Source organism: Epinephelus moara, chromosome 12, assembly GCF_006386435.1.
Source record: "Epinephelus moara isolate mb chromosome 12, YSFRI_EMoa_1.0, whole genome shotgun sequence".
NCBI classification, from domain to species: Eukaryota; Metazoa; Chordata; class Actinopteri; order Perciformes; family Serranidae; genus Epinephelus; species Epinephelus moara.
Window position 1 is genome coordinate 31,826,878 of NC_065517.1, and position 26,474 is coordinate 31,853,351.

The following is a 26,474-nucleotide window of genomic DNA, read 5'->3' on the forward strand; positions in this document are numbered from 1 at the left end:
GTGAGGCTCTCTTTTATATAGCTCTGGTGCTTTGTTTGTACCTTCTGCTCTCTGGGAAACATTAGCCTCGGGGCAGGGAACAAGACATGGGGACATTTCTCTTCAGTTGCTTCTCACCTGTGAGCTGCTGAGGAGTCGGCAAGTAAAAGTATCAGGTGTAAAATATTGATGGTGCAACAGGTGTGATCCTAAACGCCCGGCGGGTCTTTGCCCTTCTGATCGATGTATCACACAGCGAGGGGCTGCCAGCACCCCCGCCACAGGCCGAACCACGGACGTCAGTACTGGTGAGTCTCTGGATGGACACACTTTTGTTTCCATCAGCCCATCCAGAGTTTAAACTTATTTTTCAAGAATCTCTAAACCTTTACTATATATATGTAGCTTTCTCTGTAAAAGCACGGAACATTAGCACTCTCTGATCATCCTTAAAGCATCATGTTGCCTTTAGGATCTACCAACCCACTGTATAATGCACCAGTTTATAAACTGACATATCTAAGTGTGCAGAAGTCTGAAGGAATTGATTAAAAGCGGCTGATTAAGTGTGTGTGTGTGTGTGTGTGTGTGTGTGTGGTGCTATCTGCAGAGCAGAAACTAGGCCATAGAACAAGTATGTCTCCAGTTACAGTGTTATCTCTTCTGCAGCACGTGTGATCGTCTTTCTATCTCACAGTGTTGACTTGTGATGTATTCCTATCAAATGTAAACCCAACAGAAGTCTGAATACATGTAGGAGAAAAAGAGGTTTGGACAAAAAAGGCCAAGGAGACATTTAGACAAGAAGGGTCGTTGTTAAACAAATTATCTGACATATTTCTACATATGTTGTTGGACAGAACTTTGGTTAAAATCACCCCCAGTTTTTTTAGTTGCAGAGTGTTGGGGATATCAGCCGTAGAGATGTCTGCCTTCTCTCCAATATAATGGAACTAGATGGCACTCAGCTTGTGGTGCTCAAAGTGCCAAAAAACAAATTTGAAAAACTCAACAACAATGTCTCTTTCCAGGAATCATGACCTGGTTACTCAAGATAATCCACAGACCTTGTTGTGAGCAGTTTCATGGAGGAACTATTTTCTTTCTGCTGAACTACACCCCTCAGAAGGAAGAGTGCATCTACTGCTAGCTCACCTAGCACAACTGAGCTAGCTAATGTTCCAGCTCAGCTGAGGAAGAAGCCATTAACATTTAGATCTTACACCATCATGTGCATGAGCCTCTTGTCCATGAGTAGATGCACTCTTCCTCCTGCGCAGTGATACGGTCATAAATAAATAGTTCTCACTGGTACACAGATTGAACCATTTTGTCTTACTGCCCTATTTGGGGCCACTCTACCTACACTACAACTGACTAAGCCAAAAAAAGATGTAATCGCTTTTGTCACTCTGCTGACGAGATGTTTAATGTTGCTACAATAGACGTCTTCTCTGCCCCCTTCCCATGCTCTTTGGATTCAAGCAGTTTTAAATTGCATAAAATTGGAAAAAAATCAGACATACTCTCAAAGGATCCTTAAAGAAATTCTCTGTAACATAGACTCCCTGCAGTTCCACATTAATAAATGTGGGTGAATTTGGCGGCCAAGCAGGCTAAGGACTGTTTTTGATCTAGCTAACCCTGACCCTTTTTTGGCCTTTTTGCTTCTTTGGCTTTGGTTTGTTTTTTGTGCTGTCGTTTGTCATTGTCAGCTTTTTATTTATCTTGTATGTCCATGTCTATGTGTTGTATTGTTGCTGTTAATGTCGAGTTTATAAAATATATTTTTTGGCGCTTTGAGCACCGTCTAGTTCCATTATACTGGAGAGAAGGCAGACATCTCTATGGCCAATATCTCCAACACTCTGCAGCTCACACCAAAACAATCTAGACTGCTAAATAGTTCTGCAGTTAAGAGTGAAAATATGTATTTTTGATTTGGGGGTGAACTGTCCCTTTAATGATTTAAGAGTGTAATATCAAAACAAGGTCTTAAAGATTGTATGATTGTGAGGAGATACTTTATTCTGGGTTAGTTGGGACAGTTACAGCCTGGGAATAGTTGATTACTAAAATGTCGTTCTTCCCTCCAGATTCACCGAGCCTCACTCCTCCTGCAGCAGGAGGAGATGGAGGTGGTGGGGATGGCGAGTGGGCAGAGGGAGGTCAGGGCGACCAGCCGCTCGTCCGTGAGCTTTGGTTCATCGTAGTGATGGCAGCCGTGGCTTTGCTGCTGCTGGCCATCGTGTTGGGCGTCATGCTCCATAAGGTAAGAGACAGTTATTTTGTGTTACATGTCAGGGTTGACAGCCATGAGAGGTCTGACCCCAACAGCGCAGGTCAGTGTTTATCTTTTGCCTCCATGATCTTTACACCAGGCCCTGAACAAACCTCCCTTCACCAGAGAGAGGCCCCCGCTGGTGGCCCTGCCCATGCAGAAGAGGAGCCCCATGGCTGTTTACCCACCCAGCAACTCTGTTCTAGTGAGTGTGACTTTTATTTTATAATCACTCTTCACTACATCAGATATAAGCCTGTATAAATGTGTGACTAATTACAAGTGAGCTAGAACACACAGTGCTATGGCCCCTCAACTGGAACACCTAACTGGAATGCAGCCATCACTAACAGTACTAATTACTGACATGGAAATGATAAAACACAGTATCTGCTGTGACCGTGAAAACGACCTATGTAGAATATGACATTTTCAATTATAAAGAACGCTCTTTTTGAGCTGTATTTAGTTAAAATATAAAATTAACTCATCCTGTTAAATTTGCACTGTAGCTATACTGACCATTTTAAATGATTTTGAAACAAGAATCAGGGGTCTAAGTTCTCAGTAACATTTTTATGACACCATATTATGACATTTTTTGACATACGAAACTTTAACTATTTTATGACATTCTGTACTATGACATTTTCATGACTTACAATACTATGATTTTTTTTACTTTAATGAAATACTACACTATGACTTTTTTCTTTTTTTAAAAAAAGAAAAACTTATTATGATATACTATACTATGACTTCTTTTTTTAATACTATTCTGTGACTTTTTATGACATGCTATACTATGAGTTCTTTAATAACATTTTTTTAATGGCATACTATTTTATGAAATGTTTTGACATTTTAACATACTATACTGTAACATTTTAATGGAATACCATACATTAATTTTTAAAATACATTTTATGACATAATATACTGTGGCTTTTTTATGAGTTTATACTTTTACTTTATTTGACTTTTAATGGCATACAATACTATGATTTTTTTTTTCAAAAAACAAAAAACTATATGGAATAATATACAATAACTTTTTTATGACTTTTTTTTTTTACTTTTTTTATACTATTCTGTGACTTTTTTATGACATACTATACTATGAGTTTTTTGTAATAATATTTTTAATGGCATACTACTTTATGAAATATTTCGACATTTTTATTTTATTTTAATTTTTATTTCATTTTTTACTTTTTTTTAATTCAATGACAATGACAAAAACTTGTTTATGGCATAATAAACTTTTTTGAGATACTATGACTTTCTTTTTTGTTTTACTTTTTATGACAAACTACACTATGCCTTTTTAAATTATTTTTTATGATATAATACGTTCTTTTAAATTTTATGGCATGGGCCTACTATATTATTATTACTGTTTCTTTTTAACATTTTTTGGGCATACTATACTATGGAATTTCTTGTGACATACCATAGTATGACATTTCATGACATACTAAAAAAAAAGGAACTTACATACGAATACAGCAAAAGAACCAGCTCCCAATTTTCACTTTTTCAGCTCTGATGGGACTGTTCCTACTTAACTCACATCCTGTCTAATCATGAGACACAAACAGCAGTGATTGTCTCTTCCTAGTTGGTACTGAGGGATAAGTCAACTATCTGAGGTCTGAGCCACTTGACTATGGAGATCTATTCGTGCCTCAGCTTTGATTTTGAGCACAGAAAAAATACTTATACAAACAATTAAATGTTATCGAGGCATTATTATCAAGCGAGTATAGGCAGATGAACTAAACTGGACCACAGAATAATTGACAGTGAATATTTTCATACATAGTTGAGGTTTTCTGTTTGCCAGTCAGACAGAATTTACTTAGAAACACCTTGCTAAAGCCTCATCCTCTTGTTTTCAGTTCGACACTGTGCCTGACACAACAGGCTTCTCCAACAGTGTAACACTCAAGGGCTTCACCATGAAGACTGAGGTAAAAACCAGTCTCACCAACACAGATACAGAAACACAGCTGCACACGTGCATGGCATAAATATCTATCTCTCCCTGCTCCCACCAGGAAGTGCTGGAAGCTAAATGTGAGCCCATTGATGAGGTCCCACCACAGGGCGAGCTGGGGATCCTCAGTGTAAACTCTCTGAGACGCAGCGTCAGCCAGGTGATGGACGGGAAGTCCCTCACAGGAGACGAGGAAACGTGGGACCCAGACATTTCAGGCCATGACAGTGGGATGGTGAGAGACCCCAAAAACGTATGCCGTCACATTACAGAGATGAAGCATGTGCTGTCGTTTACAATAATGCTGGTGTTGCACACATTTCCACAGCTGTGCACCAAAATCCCAACATGGGGAAATCAACTAGGCCCACAGACAAGCCAAAACACTTTTAAGTGACTTTAAATCAGGCTCTGACTCCTGTTTAACGAGCCCTGTCCTTCTCCTACACAGTTTATGGACGACGAGGAATTCGTTGACACTGTCAAAGGTTTCAGCACAGTGAGGAAGGAGCACACCATGTTCACTGACACCAACCTGTGACCTGAGGGTGACCTTTGAACCTGACAGGGCGCTGGCTTTGGATGTTTAACATTTTGACAAGCGAGGTCACTTACTCACTAAAATCCTGACCAGTTGAAGTACCAGTGTCGCTGGTAACAACACCGTGAAAACAAAGGAAACGTACCTAATGACAAGATCACGGGAGAAACTGTGGCAACTGGGAGGAAAAAGGAAGTGAGGATGTGACAGTCCTGATGTTAAACTGGTCAAGATCTATTACTTTTGAGAGGGAAGCAGGAAGCACCTGTTAGTGCTGAGAACTGAGGATACAAACTCAGAGCACACACTGAGAAAAAGACAAAAGAAACCAAAGATAACGTCTGATGATGCAACAGAATGTAGTTGTCTATTTTTCATTCTATAGAGAGAGTATACCTTTATTTGGTAATTTTGTAAGAGGCATATTTATAATTTTTATTTTTTATTTTACATACATAAATTTCCATCCAGCTCTGCATGCCTGGAAACTTTTGTCATCTTGAAATGTCTTTGGATGTTTTTTGGTGATGCAATAAATCTGTCTGTCTGGTGAATCTGAGGAAACTTTAATCTGTCTAGTGGATGCAGCTTTTAGAATTTTACATATCAGGTTCTCCTCGGGCAGTCCAGTTGCCATGACAAAATGTGGGCATTGTACATTTCTGAAAAACCTCCAATATATGTTACATTTGCACATACATATGTATGGTATCAGTGTTTCTGAAGTGATGTAGTATATGAGCTGACTTTGTCATCCGGAGATGGAAGGGATGGTGTATGGTGAGTCTCCTAGGTGAGACTTGCACATGTGGCTCTTTCGCCCCTCTTCAGTGGCTCCCTGTGGCTTTGACAATACATAGAAATTAATAACAGCTATCTTTTAACATTTTAATTTTTCACTGTTGTAGGCCTTGAGTGATTCTTACATTCTCCATTGTAAAATGTGTAGCCTAATTACAGAAGAAAAAAAATGTTTTGTGTTTTTACACAACTATATGTGCATCATATGGCCAATCGCCTTTTCCTTTAAATATTGCCGAACCTCAACAGCGATGGCTTGTCTTGGATCTCCCTCGTTTAGCTAGCTATGGATTCCAGATCCAAAAAAGTCTTGGAGGACAACAGAGAATTAAACAGTGCATGGACGTATTTGTTTGCTTTTACCACCAACCCTGCAAAGTTAAAGTACCAAACAATCATAAATACCCCACTACTTGTGGTGAAACATATATTTTAATTGCTCATTTAGACTCATTGTTACCTTGATTATAAGGCTAAAATATGTTTTGTGGCTCCAGGCAGATTATTTGAGAGCTTTTTTGACCCAAAATGTTTTTTTATATTAAAGGTTTCTGACCCCTGACCTAACCACGTGTTAACCACAGCATTACTGAAACATGAAATTTCAACGTATCCGGTACAGAATAGTGTGCAAATGCAACATATCTGTAGTTTGCAGAAAAAAACAATGCCAGAATTTTTTTTGGGGCCACTGGGTTGCTTTAAGTATGTGAGACTTTGTTGTAGGAGGTAAAAAACAAAAACCTTTAAAACTAATGTTTTTTTTTTTTTTTATAGCTTATTTATAATCATTATAAGTGTACCTGTTTCAGCATCACCAATGTCACTGTTTACTGAAAACCATGCATCTCCAAAGTATCCCTTTATTGGCTGAAAAAAATGTTTTCTAAGATAAACCATGAGAAAACCCGTAATGTTATTTAAAATTGTCGCAAAGCTAAAAACAGGCTGTCTCAGCTCAGGAAAAGCTTGTGTTTAGGACATACGTAGTTTTAACAGGAAAGCATATTTGTGGGTACAGAATGGATCTAATAAAATTGTGATAAAATTGTGGGTTACACAATTCACACACACAAGCACACACCCGGTCCCTCAAAGAGGCCTTTGAAGAAGTGAAGGCCGACCAAAATGTCCTCACTTCCACAAATGTCCTCATTCTGCTGGTCAAAAACTTGCCGCGGTCCTCAGTATGTCACAAGAACAAGTAGAAACACACACAGACATACCTCACAGTGAACCAAAACCACATAAAAGTCTTCACATATTAATTTATTTGAAATGAGTTGCAATGCAATGTGGGCACAAACACTTGTACCATGACAGTCAATAATATGGTTACAAAACTGAACATTTACATAATAAATTAATATACTGCAGTACCACATGAGACAGTAAACATAAAACCCCAAACTGGGGAATTATATCGCATTAAAAACAAAAAGGAGTCGGTTTAATGTACAAAAATTTTCAGGCATTTACAAAGGCAGCCTCTTCTTCTGTTGCTTGTCTTGTTGTATGTGTATAAATATAAATCTCTAAATTGTAGTTACACTGATATGTCTGCTAACGAGAGACCAGATGAGGAGCTCTGGCCTGAGACGAGATCCAGATCCTTCCATGCCGACTGCCATTTCATTATAAAACTAAACAGATTTTATTTAAGCTTTTGTAAGATTAAGATCAATTTAGGATTTTTTATTTCCCTTTAAATGGCCTCAAGCCATTTGATGTTTAACCCTTTTTGATAACTTCTTAACAGGTTAATTTAATGCTTATTTAAGTTCTTCTGCATTCCACTGCGACATGCACTTGTCCCTTTAGTGTGATATTTATACGTCTGTAAACAAATTGATCATTATTAGAAATGTTTGCAGCAGTAAAGTGCATGTAGCACATGCTAGATTGTGAATGTTTGCAAGCTGGCAACAGTAGAAACAACAGTTACATATAAATAGTTAAATATAGCACTACAAGCTTCTGTCTTCCTTTACAAAAGAATAAAACAGACCCCTTAAATTTAAGAAACTTTGTGCAATCTTCCCCAACATCCGTTAACTTTATCACACCCCTTGTCATCTTCCTATGCCCTTTTCTTCTGGCCACATGCACCAAAAACATGCTTAAAATGTTTAACCCGTGAAATTAAATTCCTTCGTACAAGTTTCACCTTCTCACATTAAAGTTTGTCGCTGGATGTTACAACTGCATCTACGCTATCGTCACTAGACTGCTACACCAAGCGGATGCTACTGTGCTGTTTAACTGCTAGCTACACCTACTACTGTTACTACTAAGTGGAGTCTAGGCCTTAAAGCATTAACTTGTGTTTCAACAAATCACGGCGTAATCAACATCTGTAATGCTACCCTGGTTTAGTACAAGAGGCTGCCGTGATGACCTCCACTGGCTCGTCAAGGTATTTAGAGAAATTTGTGAAAAGTGCAGCGAGTCTAGCTGATAAAAAGTTTCCAGAAACATACAAAGACTCAGGAATGTCAGTACCTTTCAGAAAGAGATTTTGAAACACTGATGATCGTACCTGAGAGCTAGACTAGACCTGATCCGACAGTGTGTGGTGCACCTGTAGTCGCTGGTGATCTGAACATCAGTGTACCAACAGATATGCAGTGTTAGATTGGTGGTACGCTGTTTTAAAGGGGTGCTACAGTGATTTAATATTGCATTGCAATGATGTGTTGGGAGACTTGCAAAGGACACATTAAAAAAAAAACAACAGGCTGAGCTACCTGAGTTTTAGTTCCAAAAACACTGGGTCCTAAAATTCCCATAATGCAACTCAATAGAGTATTTTCATTTGGGTGAACAAACACATCTTTTAAACTCAATGCCTTGAGTTTGTAACATAAGCTTTCTGCTATAAATTTGTAGTCAGGCCAAGATGACCCCGGTGACATCATTAGGGTTACTTCCTCATCTTTGACAAAGTCTCTCCGGAACTACTGACGACATTAAACAACTGTTTTAGGTTCACAAGAATCTGGTGATAAAATACATATATGATACAAGGTAGGGAAGTCAGTTCCGGCTAATTTTGCTTTAGCCCGACACCCAGTAATCGGTAACTAACCAGTTAATTTCAAAGATAAAAACTTGAAATACAAAAGACCTTCCCTTTTAGTCCAGCACTCTATTGACTCAGAGAGGGTTAGGGCCACAAGTGCTATCCATTTAGAGGTGGAGAAATGTTTTGTTTTATAAATGTTTTATCTTTTATTTTATTTTATTTTGGCTGTGTTGACTGACACCTGGCTAGCTGCATTAACATGTAGAAACACAGTGCCCACTACCGACCGTTTGGTCTCTACTGTTAGCTAGCCATGGCTGCACTGAACTGGGCATAACCTGGGTCCGGTGGGAGCTAGCTAGTGGCACCACTTGTAATGCTATCCTGTGCACTGCTGCAGAAACATGGTTGCCACCCTTTGGTCTCCTCCTAGGTCACTCTGGTGAATAAGTGGCTTCTTTTTGAGCTGCAAACCTCCTTTAGCATTGTTAACTAAGCTAGCACCACTAGCTATGCTAACACAGCTAATGGTGCTAACGGAGCTAAACAGTGATAACATAGTTAACAATGTACCGTTGTTAATCAACAGGGCGACATTGGGGGAAACTGAAGGGTGGGTGCAATGTTTCCACAGTAACGCTCTTCGGTCAGGAAGGCATTATTAGCGGCAATCGTCAAATGAGCTGCCCCACTAGCTAGCTACCAACAGTCCTGGGTGGTGCACAAGAAAGTAAACTGAAAAACTGCTAAATTAAACTATATACTGAAATGCATAACCTGTCAAAAACATTCTCTACCTTTAACCGTTAAACGATTCAACATATTGCTATGGGCGGTACACAGCGTTTTTTTAAAATCTAATTTTAGGAGCTTGCAGTGCGTCCTTTATGATGCTGCCTGTTTCACTGGCCCGTTATTTGTTTTTACACAAGTGCTACGTTGTTACGTTGAAATATAAGAGTCAAATCGTTGAAGATCAGAACATAAAAATGAACCACTGCCGCAACTCTTTGCACGTAAATTATTAAGTAAAAATTGATACAGTGCTTTAAGAGAATCCATTCAGTGTCACAAAACATAATATTGCAGGGCTGAGTAGTTGAGTAGTCCTCTGTATGACGTCTAAATTGAGATGTGTAAAATCAGTGGAGCACCCCTTTAAGGTTGTTTAAGTTCTCATATGTCTCATAAGGTAAATAGATGGATGACAACAAATCCTCATGTTGACGTGTTTTGGCACCACTAGCTAAAGCTTCTAAGCCTCATCTAACGCTAATCTAGTGGGACGTACTCTTAAGTACATCCACCACATATTCCTCTACTACATGACCAGATCACTGACAGACTAAAGCGCTACCACAAACTTTACACAACAGTTAAAGGGTTAACAGATAGATAAAACCCCACAGGTTATAACAGAAGCTTAACTACACATTTATCAAAGCTAACATAATCTCAATCTACACTATTTATCTTAATGATACGACCATTTCTGTCATTTTCTACTAATGCAATAATGTTATACGAGGTATTTTCAGACTCATGTAATGACGACTCCTGGGGACGTGATAAAGTTGTTGGGGGTGGCGGTCACTACTCGAGGGCTCAGAGGTCAATGGACAGCATTTACAAAATGGTGTAGCAACGTGGTCACAAAAAGGTGGCTACTGGCAAGTTTCTAATCTCACTAAAAACTATTCCATCTCCAAAAATATGCTTTACATGTTTGTTCATCCAGCGTGTACTTTCTCAAGTCGTTTCATGTTTTCTTTTCCCTTTTTCAAAAAGTAAAAAGTTCCCCAAACTGTGCAATTTCTCTTAATCGTATACAAAATATTTCATTCTGAACATTCATCTAACAGCCAAAACCGAGCATAAACCCAAAATCAACATGCAGAGACGGGTGGATCTTGATTTTGGATTTTAAAATTAAAGGGTTTGCTCTTTGATCCTTAGCAAGCAGAGTTATCAACCCCGAGATATTAAACGCAATCATTCAACTAATGCTGTTAAAGCGAAGGTTTCCATACAGGAAAAACAGGATTTACGCTCGACACCACGACCAGCCTGGCACTTAGATATTCACAGATTCTGCCAGGATTTGTTTTCCCCGTCTGGCATGAACTACACGGATGCAAATGCATTCAATTTACAAAACAGACTGCGTCTCTCTCACAGGCCTGCTGCTGATAAAGCCGGTGGAATTAAAAAAACCCACACATGACCTTTCTCCATTCGAGAGCCAATCAGGAAGTGAGGTGTTCGGACTAATACTGATTACTGGCATCCATAGACGAGTCATCATGCAGTCAGGATATACAGGGTTGTAGCACTCAGGCATTAAAAAGTTAAAACATTACATATGAAAAGAACTATACAGACCGAGGAGTTATAGCTAGAGTTAAAATCTTAGGAACAACAACAGTGGCAGAGTAAAAAAAAAGCCACAAGGAAAGAAAGTCTATGTTGAAAACTGAGGAGGAAGGAAGATTTTTGAATCCATTGTCTGGGTTCTTCCAGATTACCAGAACTTTCTTCTGATGGTCCGACGACTGGTTCTGGAAACAGGAGCTTCGCCTTTGGCTCTACGTGGGACAAAGCACTGTGGAGACAAGATAACATCAGAGTGTGATCAGTGCTGCTTTGATACCCACTGTGGCACATGAAGGAGAGCTGTGAAACTATGGAAGAGCGACTACCACGGGGAAAAATGTGGGGTGAGTAAAGAGAAGAAACAAGTGAGAAGCAGACACGAGAACAGCTGCTACTACAAGCTCGCAGAAAAGGGGAGTTATATGCATGGGTGTATTAATGTGTTTCAGGGTAGGTGTAGTGCAGCCACAAGCACCGCACAGCACGAGAGGCACTACAGCGAAGAGTGAGTGAGGGAAGGCTGCTGCATTGAGGGGGTAAAGAAAGTGAAACTACAAAGAGGAGAGAAAGAGAGCAGGGCGTTTGACAGGGCTCTGAAGAGAAGGCTGAAGGTGAAGAATCTGTGTTAATGTGTCAGTGCCTCACAAACCTCAAGTTTCCACTGCTCTCATACCAGAGCTACCCAGAGGACAATGCAGCACAGACGAAAGACAAGGAAGGTACAGGTCAACAGTGAAGGGTGGCAAGGAAAGCATTTCTCCCCTCCCTTTAATTAATGTTTGTGCTGAGTGCTACTTTTCTATGTGCCATCTTTTTTTTCTACTGTCAGCTTCCCTGAAAATGGAGAAGTGAATTTTGCATCTCTGATTTTAAACAACAGGGGGCAGGATGTCTGAATGTCAGGCGGAACAGACACAAACAAAAGTCACCTGCCCCTGACACACACCTCTAAATCACAGACTGTATAACAAAGACAGACGGCATGACAGTGAAGCCAAAACACCTCAATCGCTCCCAGGTAGCTGGCTGCAATATAGGTCATAAACCCCGCCCCCTTCATGTTGGCACATGGGACATGGGCCAAACTAGGACTCATCAAATTTGTTCTCAAATACGCCATCTGTCATTGAAGGTAGTTTCTATCAGACTGGTGTTTGTTCAAGTGTTCGTTTTTCTGATAAATTTGGGTATAACTATTTATTTGATGCTATGAACAGGAAGTCATTATTGACGGCTGAACGTGCCAATCAGTGTGCTTGCTATCAATGGCTTTGCTCATGATTGGTTGGGCAGGTGTATGGGCTGGAACTCAATACCATGGAGATCGCTACTGTCCTGACTCTGGCTCCAAATGACATCACCAGCACAAGATGGCAGCGGCCGTATAAAGAATATTTTGGCTTCATTTTTGAATAGTGGGAGAAAGTGACGACGTGTCGTCCATCTTTATATACAGTCTATGGAAAAAGACTATTGGAACACTTTTCATTACTGCAATGAACCAACTTAATATGACTGACTCAGATTTCTACCCCACTCACAGGAAGCTGTTAAAACTGACTGAGGATGTGCTGTGTGTTTACCTTTGAGAATGTAGTCTGTTAGCAGAGCGGGTACCTTCTCACTGTCGTCCCTCATGGCGTGGAGGACTAACAAGGACAGAGCAGCTCATTACATTTTGAATACATAACATGCACTAAAACAAAACACAGAAAACTGTTTTTAAGACCAACAAGCTGTGGAGACGACCACATTTAATTTGTCATTATGGTCCAGTTGGTGTGTATATTGTAATGAGGGGTCAATACACTCACTCTTTGTGAGAATCTGGAGGTCTTCTACTGCCGGGGAGCCGGCTTTCTTCTCATATGGGATTACTGTGGTCAAGTACTGAAAAAAGGAACATCATGTAAGACACAACAGAAGAATACTGTTACACATGCAGGTGGATGGTTAAAGTGACAACATAGATTTTTATGTGTACAATGTTTTAATTTAATCTTAAACACAAAAGGCTCAAGTGTTAGAGGGTGATATAATATAATGTCAGTGTCATGACGGTCAACATATGAACAAGTACAGGCTTGTTTCAACCCTTAGTGACTTAGAGGAGCAGTGCGTAGGATTTAGGGGGATATATTGTCAGAATTATATTTCCATTCAGTTGGTTGGAATCTCCAACCTCACCACTAGATGTCACTAAATCCTACACACAGCTCCTTCAATGAAGTAAATGTTTTCTGATGTGAGCTAAAGAGGCAGTGGTTATGCAACAGTGTCCTTTTGACTTCAAACAAAGGAACAACAAAATGACAACACAGTAAAAACTGCAAAATATGACAAGTGATGAAATAAAATAAATAAAATGACAACTGAAGAAAGAAATCAAGTTATTAAAAAAGATAAATCATGACTAAGTAAAGCAAAACCGACAATTAAAATCAACCACAAAGAGAAAACAGATGAAGTCAATGATGGAATATATGACATCAAACTCCAGCAGAAGCTGTAAAGTGGTTAAAAGGAAAAAAATAAGAGGACAGAAAAATGTCTGCAAAGAAAAAACACATTGTGTTGAAAGAAAGAGCAGGGGCACCTGTTTGTCCCCTCCAGTGTTGCCAAAAGTTTGACGGAGGCCATTTTGAATGACATTGGAGAGTCCCTCCAGAGTGAGGAGCTACAAGGAGCGAGAGGAAGGAAGGAAAAAGAGAGTAAAGAGAGATAAGGCGGTTTCTGTATTAAAGGGAAAGAAGGAAAGTCTTGGTGCTCGAGTGAAAGCAGCTCTCCCACGCAAACTGTCAGCTCATGCATCATGCTGCTGATACTCTGAAGAAGAAGTGTGTGGCTGCGTGTCTATTCCACTGATCGTCATTATAATCATGCATTCAGGGCATATGTTTTTGTCTTTGCTGATGCCTCCCACACCGTGTCACCACATGACTCACCGTGCCTGGTATGTGCGTGCTGGCTGTCCTCTGGCCGTTGGGCCCAGTTGTCGTCGTACTTCTGATCTTCTTCTTCTTCCTCAGCAGCTCGCGGTGCTCCTTCTGTCTGTTCTGCACGTCGATCAACAGCGAGATGAAGCTGTTCTTCACCTGTTTTTTATTCAAACAGAAGTCCTTAATTTATGTGTTTCAAGATCAAACTGCAAATTATTTTTTTAATTCCTTCTTGATGGATGTAATGCTGTTTGACGAATCTATTTTTATCTGCTGCTAAAAATACACCGTCATGACATTGAAGCAAATTACAATGTAAAAGAAAAGCTGTGGGCAATTCACTGACCTCTCACCAGCCTACACAACACTGTGAGCACACACAACAGACATTCAAATGGCCATGTTATCTTCAAATTAAATCTAACATTTAAACGCTTCCTTACAACCAAGCATTACTGTGGAACTGTCTGACTGATTCTGACTGTACAGACGGCATAATGCTGTTAATAACTGGGTCAGTTTTGGACTGGTTCTTAGCTTCATAATATCTCAACAGACCCACATGCAGTTTATGTTGTCACCTCGTTGTTGTGATGCTGAGCTGACGCAGTTAAGAGGATCAAAATCAAAGTACCTCCTTCTCATAGTCCAGTTCGTCTCGCAGGGCCAGAGCCTGGATCAGCTCTTCACTGTAGCGGCGAATTGCCGTTTCCACTTCCTCCAGAGTCTCGGTCAGCTCGGACACAGACAGCTGACGCAGCCCTGAGGATAGGGTGTACATAGATTAGGACGTAGTATATTTATGTACTTGTTGTGTGTATGAATTTCTGGAACAAGCAATATTACAATGTTGAACATTCATAATCACATTTAAGTAGTGGCCTCTGATGCTTAGATATGGGTAAGTTTGATATTTTTCAACCTGATTTCCCCATGTTGCCGTCGCTGTGTCTCAAATCACATAGTTCCGTTAGTACACTTCTATGTAGTATACTATGTGCACTATGTTCTCATTGGCGTAGTGCGCGAATTTCGACAGGGTAGTGTTACTTCTCAGTGTGAACACACTTATGCACTCAAAATATTAAGTGTAAGTACAGAAGTACGCGATTTAAGACACATTATGTGTCTAAGACTAATGGGAGCAACAGTTTTTGAAATTGGTCCCGTATTAAGCGAGACAGCTGCACAGGCAGCAATTTAAACCACCCACTTTAATTTACGTCCACTAAAAGTGCTTGTTTCTTCCACGGAAGGGCTGAGATTGTTATTCCAAGTGTCTGAAAACATTATGCACAGGATCCCTACAGAGATAGAGTTTTTCTTAAAGAGTAAGATCCTTTTTGTTAAACCAGAAACAGCCCTAAAAGCACTATCCTCATAATCCTTCAGGACCCCTCTCATGTCCTGTTCCCGGTGTTTGAGTGGCTCCCCTCAGGACGCAGACTTCGCTGCCCAGGCTGCAGGACTCAGGGCTGTCCAGCTCCTGAACTCCCAACCCCACTGATTCAGTATCCACACCATTGCCCCCCCACCACCACCATGCACTTTATATTGACTTATAGTATTTTTCATGGACTTAAGCACTTCCAGCACTTTAATGCATATCATGTAGCATCCTTTTAATTGTCTATGTTGTCTTGTCAATTGTCTGTATGTGTTGTTGTGCTACTCTATGGGCATTTTAATTGTCCCTCAGGGACAAATTAAGTGTTTTGAATTGAATTGAATCACCAAACCAATCACCAGATTTAAATAAATAGTCATTTTAGCGTGTATAAAGCAAGCATATTTTCAAATCTTACTGGGTGAATTAAAAGTTTATTTTAGCCAAACCACAGTTGATGATTGTTGGAACAGTGGAAAGATTAACAAAGGCGGCTTTTGTGAGTTTTATTTTGTTTCTGTCGTGTTTTTTATGATGATATAATTACTGTTTATTAAAATGGAGTGGTGGGTTTGGCGATGGCGATTTAGTGGCTGTTTCTGGTTGAACAAAAAGGATCTTACTCTTACTTCTATCTCTGTATGGATCCTTTCCACAGTCAGTGGCAAAAACAAGCACATTTAAAGGAAGTCAATTGACGATGTACAAATGCCCCAATGCATTGCAGCCCATTTTGCAGCTGGACCAGATTCAGAAATTGTAGTTCCTGTTAGTCACTTAGACACAGAAATGCTTACCCTTTAAAGCATGTGTGAAAATCTCCTCTATGTGCGACGAATCAAAGGTGGAAGTGACATGAATGTAGGGAAAAAATACGTTAATATAAGGAGATATCTAAAACAAAATCTTTAGCCTGAAGGCAAACTTGGTGCGACTGCTCATTCTGCACCAGTGTAGCAATAGAAACAGTGTTCAAGCCAAATATATGCTGTTGATTATATAACATGTAAGAACAGCGTAATTGCTGTCGGTTTGCATTTGTTACACATTACGTAAGAACGTTAGTGCATGTGAGTGTAGCCGTTTCTTCGTGTACCAGACAGCGCGACCTATTACACTTCACTGAGTGGTTTAGATAACTGTCAAATGGCAGCAGAGTGTGAAAAAGCACTGCTGCTTCATAAAGGGATGAGCACAAACACTAAAACATTTTTTCTTTTCTTGTTAATGTACACAACAATACTCACGGTCCTCGTAGCTGGTGTTGGAGCCGGAGCGTTTCATGGTGTGGAGGTCCTGAGAGAGCATGGACAGGTCAGACTGTGAGGGGCTCTCGTCGTCCTCTGGGTCTGGAGACTCCTGCATCATCTCCTCTATCTCCTCTATCACCTAAACGACACCCCCAAAAATAGACACACAAATATGTTCACACGGGTATGGTAGTGTGTTTTAGATTTTTATATGTCGTAAGTTTGTCGTTTATAGGTTTACATAAGGATGTAATGTGACTGTGTGATCGCTCTCTGTGTTTTATGAGGTTTGTCATTTCTCAGCTGTAGTTCACACACTGATATTTACAGCCTGAAGGTGTGTTTTCCTGTATATTATTGCCTGTTAAAGTTCAAGCTTACCAGCAAAAGAAAATTATATTTAAAGGGACAGTTCACCCCCAAATCACAAAGATACATATTTTCCTCTTGCTTGTAGTGCCATTTATTCATCTAGATGGTTTTGGTGTGAGTTGCAGAGTGTTGGAGATATCAGCTGTAGAGATGTCTGCCTTCTCTCCAATATAATGGAACTAGATGGCACTCAGCTTGTGGTGCTCAAAGTGCCAAAAAAATACATTTGAAAAACTCATCAATGACATCACATCAATGTCTCTTTCCAGAAATCATGACCTGGTTACTCAAGATAATCCACAGACCTTGTTGCGAGCTGTTTCATGTAGTTTCTTTCTACCAAACTAAACCCACCAACTGTATCACCGTGCAGAAGGAAGCGTGCATCTACTGCTAGCTCACCTAGCACCACTGAGCTAGCTAACGTTACAGCTCAGCCAAGGAGGACGACAGTAAAGTTTACATCTCATTCTGTCACGAGCACGAGCCTATCATCCATGAGTAGATGCATGCTTCCTTCTGCTCGGTGATATTGTTGGCTGGTATAGTTTAATAGAAAGAAAATAGTTCCCCATTGAAACTGCTTACATCAAGGTCTGTGCTTTTCATTTTGGAGTGAACTGTCCCTTTAAAAACAAAATTAACACTGGTCCAGTCTGACCTGCATGTCTCACCACAGCTGATGTTTGTGTAAGACACATGAAGAGTGTCAGGACGACTGCAGGAGTCTGCTGTGAGTTGTTACATTATTAGATGTTTAGAGATGCAACAACTTCAAGTCCCTCAGATGAAAAATAACCAGCGAACTGGGAGCAGTAAATCCATTCTTCCAGGATGCTATTTTGGTTCTGCTCACTTCAGTCTGTTTGTAGTTTGCCTCTCTGAGTGCTATTTCAGCTCATCATGACATTTGCAAATGGTTTATAAAAGCATCCCAGGAAGAAATATCCCATCCACAACCTGACATCTGTGTGTGTATGCATGCAAACACAAAAAAACTGAGCTGAAACACAACTGAAAAACATAACTGAACAAACAGGCTGGACTTCATAGTAATTATTAGGCCAGAAGAAAAGAAAAGGAAGCAACTTCTTTAGGCCATATCTGTTTTAACATGAACCAGAAATTTGCATATTATGCAAGTGTGTTGCAGATACAAATAGGGTTGGGTACCATTTACATTTGAACCAATAACCGTATGCTACCTGTAATTGGGTACTGGTACCAAACAATACCTTTTTTCTGTAATAACAAAAAATTCAATTTTTGCAGGGGTGACTTTTCTAATCACACACAGAGCTAATCTGTCTCTGTTTGTGAGTGTGTCTGCCCGTCTAGCAGTGACAACAGGCTATTGCTAAAATGATACTGATAAGAAAACAGACCAGACGCCAAAACTCGCGGCAGACTGGTTGCAGTTTTGGCCCACTAGCCAATGGAGCAGCTTCCTGGCTTTAGGGTGCCTCCGCCTCCTGTGTGAAGTTGAACCAAGCAGCTCCACGGAGCTCTGTTGCCAGCCTCTGAGCTCCGTGGCCAGCTTCCAGGCTTTGGGGCACCTCGGCCACTTCTGCCTCTTGTCTAAACCCGGCGTTCTCACCCAGATGCGCTCTCAGGTACTGATATGTGGCACTGATGGATTTAACGTGAGCTGGTACTTGGTAGTGCCGACATAATTTATTCAGTGTCCTTAAAAGTACCGAGTTTGGTACCCAACCTAAGATAGGAAAGGCCCCAAATACAGGAAACTGCAGTGCATATTTATTCACATTTGATTCATGCCACCTCCCCAAGAAGCCGAAATGTTCTCAGCCCTCAAGAGTTTTCCATATGACAGACACACAGCAACACATCCCACTGTGAGCGTGTTACCTGCTCGGCTGTGAAGAGCGGCTCATCGTTGATGCAGGACACGATGATCGAGTGCATATCCATCTGCTCCCTGAGCTCCTCATCGTCAGACAGATCCAGAGACTGGTTATCCAACTTCTGTCCATCGGGGAAAGGAGGGCAGAGATTTAGGAGGACGAGAAAGACAGAGCGAGATGCAACTTGGATGAGACAACAAACAGGTGGTTAAGCAGATTGAAGGCAGGGGAGCAAACTGCTTACATTTGTATCTTGGCTTCTCTTCTGCGAGGTTTAAAAGCAGCGCAGGATTATGGAAATGGAGCCTGTGCATTTTACTGTGTGCTTGAAATGTTACGCTAAAGGACTGTGTGTGTGCGTGCGTGTGTGTGTGCGTGTGTGTGTGTCTCAGTGGTACCTCGTGCTCTGTGATGTTGAGGGTGGGCAGGTGTAGGGAGCGAGTGTGCGATGTCTTCCAGTCCACAGCCATCACGTTGCCATAATTATCTGTCAGAGCGTTCCAGACCCTGGAGGAAAGACAGAGGAGTTCATGATTTAATTAAGAATGAAGAGTAAACAGAATAATGTTGTGACTAAGGGACAGAATTTAACACCCTTTCCGCCCCAAATCAGCACATGTATGCAGGTTTTATAAACACAGGAAACCAACTATAAATAAGTGACAGACTCTTTTCCCACTATCAGGAGATGAGTATGCCTTCCTGTTTCTTTACTGGTGTGTCATGTTTGACGTCATGAGCGCAGCAGAAAACAGGGTTAGTTAGAAAGCAGCGTGGAAGCCAGTTAAAATGTTACGGTGGCTGCTTCTTTTTATATGTTACTTATTCAGCCTCTCTTTCAAACTCAGTGCTGACTTATTCAGAACGATTTTTGAGCACTGCCTGGACAAAGATGGAAGAAGTTTGTGGCTGAGATGAGAAAGAAACGCAAAAGTTATTAACAGTTGCTCTGGAAAAATCTGCATGTCCAACCAGGTGTCATGTTTATATTAGCATGCAGCTTGGGTCACATATTTCTGCATAGTTTCGCGATATTTTTGTGTGTAAATATCATAGTATTTTTTTATTATAGAAGTTATTATTGTCAAAAAATACAAATTAAACTTAAGGTAGTCTACTAGAATAACATAATTAATTACTTTTAGTCCACTAGATACTTTTTACTGCTGCAAAGAAATGACTGAGGGGAGATGAACAGGCTGTTATCTTATTAGATAACAGATGCTGACAAGGCATCATAGAAGAAATGATCAAATATGCACTACTGAATTTACATTAAAATAAGAATTTACATTGCATTAAACGTGCGCTAGGATGCGTTCAAACGTCAGCTGTTCATCACCAGTTTTCAAATGCGACCTCCCTGTCATACATTCTCGTGTCAGCACGGTGGACGCAGAGCCTCCAAGCATTCCTATGAGACAGCGCTGAGCAGGTTTTTTTCATGCAGCATAGCGAGGCGGTCATTGGATAAATGCGACAAAATCGTCACTTCCTGGGAGGCTCAGCTTCCCTGGGACCTAATGGAGTGGTAGGCGGGAGAGGACGCTCGGTGTCTGCATGATGATTGGAGGAATTGTCTAAAAGGCTTAACCCCTTTGTGATTGACAGCACTTTGGAAATACACATCGGCATCGTCGCATTTCGAGCTCAGTCCCATGCAGATATTGGAGTGGAGTCTTCTGACAGAGTGCTGTCTGGAGTTCCTTATTTCCATAAGCAATATAGCTCATATTTACCGTTTGTACACAGTTCAGGTGTTTAAACCATCTGAAAATCTTTGAGGTGTGTTTTGCTGTGGTTCTATGGCATGAGGGTGGTTGGAAAATGGCTTCAATTAAATGTTGCTTTTATAAGTTACTGCCTCGCTACAATGTGACAAATTTTATGATGTAAACTTAAAGTGAGCTTCCCCTGTTTGAAAGACCAGCAGCCGCCACTGCTGCAGAGTCAATTTTCGCGGGAAGAATATCGACTATAACCTTTCCCACTAAAGGCAAAAGTTGGTGGGTGTTAGTTTGTTTTTTTGTCTTGTGGAAAAAGGGCTTAAGTAAGACATTTTCATCTCACCACAGATAAGACAAACTCTGCTTCCTTCTCTTTTTACTGTGACACAGCATTACTTGGCAGTGTGATGTCCTGTCCTCTGACCACCCCCTTACCACTTCACTGCGTTCCTGCTGCTGCATCTCAAATTAGCTCCTTAAAACCAATGACGAATGTAACAAATCCTTAATCACACGTCATCTTCCCTCAGTAAACATTCCCTGGTGAGAAACGCTGACGCACATACGGTGGCTCAACCTAAAAGCAAAGGTCCGCAATGTTTTCGGCGGCCCATATGGAATTCATCTCTGTGAAAACTGTGTGTTCAGATCAGTAGAGTCTTTTTTACAAGTCTGCTATAATATCGGCTGATTCAGACACAGTGTCATCATTACACCAGCAGACTGTTGAATGTTTACAATACTCTGCAGCACGCACGTTGGCAGAGAAGCTATCACTGTTGAGCAGATGGTGGCGCCGAGTCTGTTAGACAAACAAGTTTACTGTTCGACTGTGAAATCCATCTGGATTTGAGGGGCTGTTGCAAAATATGTGCAAGTATGTATGCACACAATGTAAGAAATCTGAATTATTTCGGTGCCAAATGTTCCAGCTCAAAACACTCAGTGTTTGTTAAGCTCTAAATATCATACTCGACTTGTGCGTAGTTATTCAGGTAAGGAGTGACCAGATGATTATGGGTCAGGATGATTTAATACATCCTGATTCATTTTATGTTATTCAGGATTTGTTGGAGACTTAATTAAAAGGATATATATTTTACAACAATATAATAAACTGCCCCTTCATGTGGAACAGTTGTGTGCATGTGCATGTTTTCAAACACTATGACAGATAATCAAGTCTCTGCAGAATATTAAATTTAACTGCACGTGCAAGTCACTGTGTTTTTATTCCTGGTGACTGCTGCGAGCGGAGAGGATGGATGCTGTGAACCCATGTGTCAGAGTGGCTCTGCATCGTCATACCCTCTTCCTCACACACACGTACACACACACAAACGGACAAGTGTTTACATAACTTGCATGTTTCCCCCTGAAGTGCTTGTGCACAGCTTGGGGAGCGGGGGACTGAGGGGTTGCTCTAAATAGGGCAAAGGCTGGCAGGATGCATTTTTTTTGCCTCGAGCAATGACACTGTGCCGGGCACGTGAGTGCATGCCAAAATACACGATTAGCTTCACTGAGAGCATTTACATTTCAAAATGAGGCCAGTCTAGATTTCAGGGGACCAATTTCCTCGTTTCTACTTCGATGCTGCCAATTTGTCTGATTCACTTGCGTGAATATATTCATGTGGATGTTGTTTTCTGTTGCATATGTATAATCCACATGCACGACTTGGCTTTAAAACAAACGCATTTCCCTTTCTTCATTCACACCCACACCCACACCCACATTTCCTCCCTGTCATCCCCGTTGTTCGTCTCAGCCACGGTCTTTCTGGAGAACTTGTTAAGCGGCTAGGCACGTCCTGCAAAAGTGCAGTCATCCAGAAAAGACTCTCACTGAGCTTGGCGCTGCTCTTTGGGCTTCGCCAGGCTGCTGTCCAATTATTCTGTTTCTTCCTTCCGCTGTGTCTTTACCTACAACAACCATAGATGCTTCTCACCCTGTCTGACCAGCTCTCCTACATCCCCCCTTAACATTTAGATCACTATTAAAAGGAAACCTCTGTATTTGCTGACTTGTTGTGTCTGAGTGACTAATGGGAACAACAATTTTTGAAACTGGCCCAGTATTGAAGGAGAGCGCTGCAGCCAGCAGCAGCAACAACAACAATAACACAAGCTGTAATGTAACCACTCAAGGTTTCTGCGCACCCTCAATTTACATCCACTAGAAGTGCTTGTTTTGCCACTGACAGGCCCAGATTGTTATTTTAAGTGTCTGGCAACATTATGGAAATGATCCTTACAGAGACAGACCTTTTTTGTTAAACCAGAAACAGCCCCATAATCACTTTCGCCAAACCCAACAGATGCCATTTAAATAAACAATAATTTTAGTGTGTACACAGCCTACATATTTTCACATCTAAGTGGGTGAATGGAAGGTTTATATGAACCAAACCATAGTTGGTGATTATTGGAACAGTGAAAAGACAAACCAAGACAGCTTTTGTGAGTTTTAACTAGTTGCTATTGCCTCTGAGTGAAGTCCGCTGCGCCCGTCAGTGGCAAAACCAAACACTTTTAGTGGACGTTAACTGATGGTGCGAACGTGCACCAAGCCTGTAATACGGATGCCGACTGCAATACTGGATCAATTTTAAAAAGTGGTGTTCCTTTTAGTCACTAAGACACAAAAACATGTAAATAAATAAAAAAAAACGTTGAAAAACACTTAAGTTACCTTTTAAGTGCAGGATTGTTACTGCTTTGCTGAGACAAGCTCTCTTCTATGACTGTCACTGTGTGTACGTGTGTGGCTAAGTTGCAGTTAGGTAATAAAATGTCCAAATAAAAACCTAATGTCCAAGCTCCAAGGTCTTGTCTGAGTCTTCAGTTCTCATGTCCAAGTGACCAGCTGGGTCCAGAATGAAATCTTTAAATGTCCTAAATCGTCCAACCCAAAGGTATTCAGTTTACAACTATGTAGAGGAAGAAAAAGCTATAGTATAAACTAGAGGTGTAACGGTATGCTGTGTATTTGTCCTGAGGCATTCAGTACAGGAAGTTCAATTTGGTATGTAGCTTTCTCGGTTCTGTGCCCCCAAAAAATTACTGTCAAAAACATCAATTTATGCCTATCACTGGCATGTGCAGAAGTAAAATTCTGGAGCACAAGTTTTACCAGGAAGGTTTTGGCAGTGCACCAGTTGTAGTCTGTCAGCTGCTCGTTGTCTTAGCCTGGGTAGACAGGTTTCAGGTATTATCAACAGCTAGGAGCTTTACAATGGAGCATTATATTCTGCGATGTTTATTTTTGTTACTTATCTTTTCTTATTGACAGCATGCCAATATTTGAGTGCCTTAAAACGTAAGAATAGAGGCCAATGATCCACCATTGAATAATCATCATTATTGTTATATTATTTTTGATTATTCAGAAATGTACCAAACTGTAAACCCGAAACAGAACCATGAATATTGTGCACTATTATACCGGGCTTTTTAAATTTAATTTTTTTGTCCACTGGACAAATGGCTAATGAATGTTCAAATTATACCAGCCACTCCATAGATTACTTTTTGACTGGTGAGTGAAGCAAATCTACCAGCCACTTGAATATTTACCTGCATTTGGCTGGTGGATGTTGCTAATTTTGTACCTTAGTGAAACCCCTTATATAGACAACACATAGGAAAAGCAGCATTGTATAAGCTGCATTTGAGAAATTCAGCATTTTTGACAGATGAATGTTTGAACCGACTGATCAATTATCGACACCCGTTTTAAAATCAGTTGCCGATTCATTTTCTGCCATTCGCCAAATAAATATATCGACTAAATGTTGCTGCTCTGTGGCAAAAAAATACAAAAGACTGTACAAAAAATTGTGCACTTGGCACAACTCTTCAACCCAGTTAATGTAAAAGTTATGTAAGCAAAGCTCTCAATGCATGATAGTCGTCTGCGTCTGTCTGCGGAGATAGCTTAACAGTCATGTCCTAGATCAGTCAGATCCAAGCAACACTTTCAAAAAGACATGAATAACTTCCCTATCGGTAGAAAAGGGGAAGCTTCTGTAACTAGATCTAACAATATCACTAATGTTGCAATGGTACATGCAGAGGAAAGCAGAAGGCAACAGGAGGGCGATACACAGCCCACACAGCTCTGTAGTCACAGTGAAGCCTGTGCTCGGTGTGGGATTAATGTGGCTAACTGCTGGGAAGTAATAACATGTTGTCATGTGAATGTGCAGTTGTGACATTTGAGTGTCTGTGAGATACAACAACTGCTGAGGACCTCCGGCTGTGATAAGAGGGGCTGTAGAGGTGGTGGGAACAGACGCTGACAGGGCAACCTTTCAGTGGTACTGTATGAAACGTGACATGTTGTGTGTGTTTGCTGTGAGAGGAGCTGCAGGGATCCTAAAAGTGAAGTCAATTTTTGTGTGTCATATAATGAAGGTGATTTAAACACAGGATAAAGAGCAAGTGTGCAGGGAGCAACTTTCATTCAGTGTATGGATCAGTGGTTTAATAGCTAACATTAATTTAGTGTGAAATCATGTAGTGGAAACGTGGCATGACCCCTCCCCTCTCCTCTGCACACACACATACAAACTCTTGATTCATCCATTCAAGGACCAAACAGTCAAAATATGATATAACTTTGTGTTTGTCGTTTATAACACTGCATTATATTGCTGCTTCTCCTGTTATTAATGATATCAATTAGTTAAATAATGACACATGTGAACATATTTTGATATAATACCACATAAAGTGCACACTCCTTACACAAACATGCCCTTGCTAGCTGGCTAAACTTTGAACGACACTGATTGCGGCTAAGCTAACAGCCCCTCACTGTAATATCAACGGTAGGTTAGCTTGCTGAGGCTAACAATGCTAGCTAGCTAAGAGATTAAAAGTTAGCGTAAATAAAATAAATGTCACACTCACTCGTCGTCTTTCAAGTAGTTGTCCTCTGTGATGGGTTTAATGGGGGCAATGTTCTCCGTCGTGGTGTTGTAGTTTCGGAAACACACTGTCAGCTTCTCGTCGAAGTCGTGGACGAGGTCCTCCATGGATTTGAAGCTGCAGATCTCCCCGGAGAAACTGTTGTCCAGGTCTGAGAAATCGTCTAGGCCCGACGACGGATCGCCCACGTTGGAGTTGAGCTGGTCCAGCTGGTCGGCCGACGCCGAGGCCGGCTTGAACTCGTTGAAATCCTGCCAGTCCTCGTCGAAGTGGGCTAACGGCGCCGCCATGACTGCCGTGGGAGCTCCTCGGTTGCCAGCCAGTCGGACCGCGCGATGGTGCTCTGTTCTCGGCTTCGAGACACTGGACGAGACGGAGAGGCGGAGAGGGCGAGGGAGAGACGGGAGGGTGTGACGTCACTGTGGACGCTCCGCCCCCTCCAGATGGAGCAAAACAAAACCACGTCAGCTGGGTCTCTATAATAATAATATAATATATGACTGTTGCTCCACAGGTTTATGACAGTTAATAAAAACTACATGTTTCACCCAGATACACTTATATTAGAGCCTGTGTTACTCATTACTGGGACAGATATTAAAAATTTAAAATGTACTTTAGGGGTATTAGTGTAAATGGATTGGTGTAGCTATAGTGGTGTGTCTATTAGATATATTGTGGTATATGTATTTTATTGTGCCTTCCATGTTTACAGTGAATTGCGGTTTCATGAGGTTTAAAACTGTACATTTTTAATAACACTTTAGATCTACATGTAAAAGCCTAACTAGGGACAAGAGTTAAAAATGAGCAGTAACTATAAACTCTCATTAGTCTCATACTCTGTACAGGAACTATGTTAAATTGCATCGACCCTATGAAATAAAACGAAATAGAATATAATAAAACAGAATAAAATAAAATAAAAAATAAAATAAAATAAAATAAAATAAAATAGAATAAAATGAAATAAAATAATGAATAAAATAAAATAAAATAAT

The 26,474-nt window shown here is 40.7% G+C and overlaps 2 protein-coding genes across 6 annotated transcripts; one reads left to right on the plus strand and one right to left on the minus strand.

Moving 5' to 3' along the window:
• On the plus strand, positions 1-8,335 carry si:ch211-57i17.5 (usherin). Its single transcript, XM_050058019.1, has 6 exons — positions 1-287; positions 2,076-2,251; positions 2,361-2,465; positions 4,162-4,233; positions 4,321-4,494; positions 4,711-8,335. The coding sequence occupies exons 2-6, from the start codon at positions 2,195-2,197 to the stop codon at positions 4,798-4,800; spliced, it is 498 nt and encodes a 165-aa protein (XP_049913976.1). The 5' UTR covers positions 1-287; positions 2,076-2,194; the 3' UTR covers positions 4,801-8,335.
• Positions 6,852-25,841, minus strand: fez2b (fasciculation and elongation protein zeta 2b). 5 transcript variants are annotated; one of them, XM_050058015.1, is made up of 12 exons: positions 25,456-25,841; positions 19,211-19,319; positions 18,817-18,933; positions 16,573-16,714; positions 16,123-16,149; positions 14,573-14,700; positions 13,945-14,094; positions 13,596-13,676; positions 12,814-12,889; positions 12,583-12,648; positions 11,649-11,677; positions 6,852-11,228 (listed from the first exon to the last, which is right to left on the minus strand). In XM_050058015.1, exons 1-11 carry the CDS (start codon positions 25,761-25,763, stop codon positions 11,667-11,669), a joined length of 1,215 nt encoding a protein of 404 aa, XP_049913972.1. In that variant the 5' UTR covers positions 25,764-25,841; the 3' UTR covers positions 6,852-11,228; positions 11,649-11,666. The 5 variants fall into 5 exon arrangements, with proteins under 5 accessions (XP_049913972.1, XP_049913971.1, XP_049913973.1 ...); XM_050058014.1 differs by lacking the exon at positions 11,649-11,677; XM_050058016.1 differs by lacking the exons at positions 11,649-11,677; positions 16,123-16,149.
• Between the last annotated feature and the right edge of the window lie 633 nt (positions 25,842-26,474).